Below are 4,925 nucleotides of genomic sequence, written 5' to 3' on the forward strand. Positions count from 1 at the left end.
ACAAAAGATATAACACCATCCTTTGACTCCATTCTGCCCTTTGTCAAATAGAAAATAGGAGAAACAACTATTAACACATTGGTGTGTCCTCGTGGAAGTTGTACCGATGGGTCCAGAGTTTATTCCAAGTAGCAGACGACATTACTTTGAGCGCCTTTTTGTTGTTTTCTTAAAGCCGAAATAATTCTGTTCGTCAAACTGGTCAGAACCAGTCCGAACCGGTCACGCCCTCTCGAGCATGCGCTTAGACCACTCCTAGCAACAATCGCCACATGAATTAAGTAGAAAAATGAGGGAGGATTTTAATCTTCAAAATCAGAGATGTTCTTTCAAGAATGTTGTTGGTAGCTGAGCTCAAGTTTCTTTCAGTGAATGGAACCCAGTGGAATTATGTCTTTGATGAGATGCTTCATTCTCAGATCGGATACATGGAGTTTTCCAGTCGGTGAAGAAGATGCACTGGTGAGTTTTATCAATGTGAACGTTTTCCTTGCGTAGAGTGTATTGCCTCTCGTACAAACAAAAACAAACAAAATGGCGACCGCGTCTGGCCTTCATTTTACTGGCTTTCAAGAGTTTAAAATATGCCTTTCTATTATTATTGCCAAAGTCCCCACAACCGGCGAAAATAATGTCTATGATTGTTCGTATGCTATAGCATAAGGGGCGGCGACCCCATGCTGTCCAGAGAAGTGTCCAAATCCAATGATGTAAATTTCACTTGGCGAGGGTCCTCTGGTGTCCAAACCTTGGCCGTCATTGTGTTGTTTGGGCCGGGTGAGGTCTTCTTCTCGCTGCACCATGACAGTGAATGTCCGGCGAGGGGTTGTAGTCCACCCATTTCTGATGGAGATGGAGAACCTAGGACAAAATAAATAAATAAAAGGACAGTGCATTAAATATTTATGTTCGTAGTTTTTGAGTTGCATTAACAGTGCACACTAGTTTCTGACAGCTATGACCGTCCAACTTTTTGTAAACATTATAGAAAACTTGACTTTTTATAAACTCGTAATACTTTTTAAAAGCCTGAGTAGCGTCATTGATTAGATCGGAGCTCATCCCTAAAGTCAATCGAAGTAATCACTAAAGACTATCCATGACAATATTTATTCATAGCATCGTAAAAATACATCTGAGATTTCATCCCTGCTGAAATTATTGTCACCCACCATTGACAAACATTATCGCGGTCGCGAACCCAAAACATAACACCGCCCTCAACGAAAATCATATGCAAGTTTGTTGTTCACGGGCCGCTGAATTTGTAACGTTTTTTTACAGGGCTCTAGGCTCGTGCATTATAAGTGAATTTTACTTAACAGCGCTAGTCATATCATTAATTATGCATAAATTTAATTGTTCATTAGGTGTTTGTGTGTGGGGCTGAGGGGGAGCGTGAGGGTGTACTTTATAGGAGGTGATATAATTAAACACACGCGCCATTTACATCATGTTAAATAGCAATAATTACACCCTCTGGCAGCAGAGCCGTCTAAAATTATGATTATGATTTAACAATTTGGAAAGTAGTCAGCCTCGGGTTTGGTGTTGTATTGCCGATAGAGCCCCGCTTGAAACTCTGCCAGTGCTCCTCAGTGAAACCCTGTTAGTCTTGAACGCACGGTTTGTAAACGATCTTATACCATAAATAATATACACATGAAAGCCTGTGTTTGATGTGTGGTGTCATATAAATTAATACGAATAGAATTACACGCCTAGGGTGCAAACGTGTTTTGTTAACACCCCTTTAAATATGAAAATTGTTATGTATATACACACAGGCAAAGACTCGTATCTAATACTAAAGGCCCCCCACCTGCAATCTAATATTTATTGCTAATCAAAAATGACTCCAACTTGCAAAAATACTGACTAGAAAAAATAGCCCAAGGAACAATCGCTTGGGCGTGGTGTAGGTCTAGGCCAACCAGCTTGACTGGACCGTGTCTTACCGGCTGGCCCGGGGCTCAGCGAGCCACGAGTGCCCACGACGCTAGCGTGCGCGGTCCGCTGACCACGCGGAGCGATTGCTCTTGACTTGGGGCAATACCTCTATAGTTTTAAGAGCCTGTTACACACACCACTGTGGACACGTGTAATGCGTGAGGTCTTCGCTTTAGTTAACCTACTCATGATTTTGAGTAGCTTGTTTAAAAGAGGGGTCAGTTTCGCTGGGAAAAGGCCCCGTGACCCATTTAATTGTGTATACTGATATACTAGCAATTGAGACATTGACAAAAGTTCATACAACTGGTAAGCACAGAGCTTCTTGCTTACCAGTAATAGATTACCAGTGAACATGCCATGTTATTCGTCTTTTTGTAACTGGTACCTGATGTTTTAGTTTGCTTAATTTACTAAGCATGTTCTGTTTTAGATGAAAGTGGTTCCCACTCATAAACAGCATTGTGTCTATAAATAGTTAAGCACGACGTCAATACATATACACATTATTTGTTTTTCAATTGTGTTTGTCTTTGTTTTAATGACGTATTATGACGAGTCCATTCTTCAAATTACTCGTTCACTATTGATCGATAGATCGATAACTAAATTTAGCAAATTTAAACATCAATACGTGATTTCCCATTCCCAACACAGTTTAAAGATATCCTGTGATTTTTTGAGCAAAAGTTTATTACAGTGCTGTGAGATTTCGTCAACTTTGGGTGCTCACTAAAAAAACAACAACAAAACACCCCACATTGATTATGGTTCTCCTGAAGACGAGTGGCCGAAACGTCGCTATACCATCGTGTCTTTTCAGAGCCAACATTGGACAGATACATTTTACGTACTTGGTGTTTCCGCAATTCTATAGATTGTTTTCGCCACTATGCAAAGTTTTAATTCCTACCGAACTCAAAAATAATTTGCCCGGATTGCTCTCTTTCATTTGCTTATAAATAATCAACCGTATCAAAGAACTAATCGCAGCATTCATTGAGAACCGCATTACATCATTTCCCAAATGAGCGTCTTGCATCTCAACAAGAAACACCAGCGACCTTTTAATTCACCGTGCTCAAGGAAGTCAAGATGTACGGGAGAATAAGCCGCTTAGCCCCGGTAACACAGAGGCACCAGGCCCCGCTGATAGAACCTACTTATCGTGACTATTGCCAAAACATGAAGCACCTAATGTGAACAGCTAAGGAGGATTACCAGGCTGACATCAAAGGGGGGTCGGAACAAAAAAACAGGGGTTACCATGATGTAACTGAAGAAGGGGGTTATTATTGTTGGGTTGTTTTGGATGGTGTTTGGGAATTAGTCGGTTTAGTTATCCGCTTGTAGCGCGATGGTACACTGAAGAAGCGTTATTTATACGAGGGAATTTGTGTATAAACTCTGACATGCTATTAACTTGCAGAGCTCATTCACTTTTTAAAAAGGAGCTTTAATGGTCCTCCAGTTCAAAGTAGTGTCCAGTGTAATACATGGGTGTATTGAGTGCGCGCAAAACATGCAGACTAAACGAAGTCAAGGGTTGTTCATCAATAAAAGTGGACTGGGGGAAGCATATTCTACCAGCAAAATGGCGCTCAAAAACCCATCTCGTTTGTTCAGTTAGATAGCCCCACATTTATGCATTAGGTCTACTCCTTGCAGCCGGAGTATTCCGCATTTTTGACGATGGGTATAGACCTATATTTTGTGTATTCCCTTTCCCATGCGTGTATTGCCACCGTGTTATCACGACACTAAAATCGGAATTATGGATAGGATAGTTACAAAACAAACTTCTACCATCCAAACTTACCGAACTCGAGCATAAGAATTTTAATTTGATGTTGTCGCATGAAAGATTGTTCAAAAACCACGAATGATATGTTAGACGTAACTTGTCTTCTAATTAATTAAACATTATAAGCAGAGGAAGTTTGTTTGAAGTGACCGACGTGTCGTAAAAAACTACGGTAGATATTTGAAAAAGTTGTGTTTGTGAGAAGTTTACTCTGAACTCACCTCTATGGCAAATGATGACTTTCTTTTGGATTTCTTGTCCACTATTGTTCAATCCATCTCCACTGCTGGCATCCGACGTGACCATCTCCGCCAAGAAGTTGATGTACCCAATGGCCAGTTTGAGCGTATCCACCTTAGACAGTCTCTTCTCGTAAGGCAGGGTGGGTATATGCTCCCGGAGACCCTCAAACGCATCGTTGATGGACTGCATTCTTTTCCTCTCCCGGAGGTTTGCAGCCTGTCGTTGATGGACCTGTTGCACGGGACACTTAGCCTTTCTCCGCCGCCTCTTGACTCCATCGTGACTGTGGTGATCGTGTTGGATCTTCCTGCCGAAGCCCTGGTGCTGATGACCCGTTAGGACATCGCCGAACGGCGCTCGGTCGTAGCCACCGAACAGTGACGAAGGCGGCCTGTTTTCCAGGGGAATGTGCTCCATGTTTGCGTCCCAAAACATTTTCCGTGTGTGTGTACTTTTTCTTTTTTTGTATAAGTGCGTGTTCCTTGCAACTATAGTATTCAAAAGACAACGATGTTCAGTAGTCCGACTACTTCAGTTCTCGGGGACATTTAAGTGGGGGATGATGATGACGATGATGATGATGATATAAAAGATGACAAGTTGTTTGAGTGTTGTGGACGGTTGTTGCTTATACTGTCGTGCATGAGCTTGGGGTGATTAGTGGACTTGCGTTGGACACGCGCGTAAAGTTATACAAGTGCATACCGCCATCGATTGGACCCGACGACGTCACACGTAGGGGTTGTCGCAAACATCGACACGCCCATTCGTTTATATTTATTCACATAATTCACGCGCCTGTGAGCCAATCAACGCAGGGCCTCTCTGCTGGCGTCGGACCAGCTAACGAGTGACCATGGTTTTCTCGTCGTGCCCCAAGTTGGCCATAACGCTTGGTAATTCTTGTTTAATCGGCGACCACGGGTTC

General features: G+C 42.4%; 1 protein-coding gene across 1 annotated transcript; it reads right to left on the bottom strand.

Moving 5' to 3' along the window:
* Positions 1 to 452: 452 nt before the first annotated feature.
* On the bottom strand, positions 453 to 4,640 carry LOC139949183 (pancreas transcription factor 1 subunit alpha-like). Its single transcript, XM_071947580.1, has 2 exons — positions 3,976 to 4,640; positions 453 to 861 (listed from the first exon to the last, which is right to left on the bottom strand). The coding sequence occupies exons 1-2, from the start codon at positions 4,430 to 4,432 to the stop codon at positions 653 to 655; spliced, it is 666 nt and encodes a 221-aa protein (XP_071803681.1). The 5' UTR covers positions 4,433 to 4,640; the 3' UTR covers positions 453 to 652.
* Positions 4,641 to 4,925: the final 285 nt, after the last annotated feature.

The sequence above is a fragment of the Asterias amurensis genome, chromosome 16, assembly GCF_032118995.1.
Source record: "Asterias amurensis chromosome 16, ASM3211899v1".
Taxonomy (NCBI): domain Eukaryota; kingdom Metazoa; phylum Echinodermata; class Asteroidea; order Forcipulatida; family Asteriidae; genus Asterias; species Asterias amurensis.

What these genes read in the sequence shown, in the direction of transcription:
- LOC139949183 (XM_071947580.1), bottom strand. Translation starts at nt 4,432, where the DNA reads ATGTTTTGGGACGCAAACATGGAGCACATTCCCCTGGAAAACAGGCCG. An exon ending in AGTCATCATTTGCCATAGAG is followed by an intron (nt 862 to 3,975) that starts GTGAGTTCAGAG and finishes ATTTTGTCCTAG; the next exon opens with GTTCTCCATCTCCATCAGAA.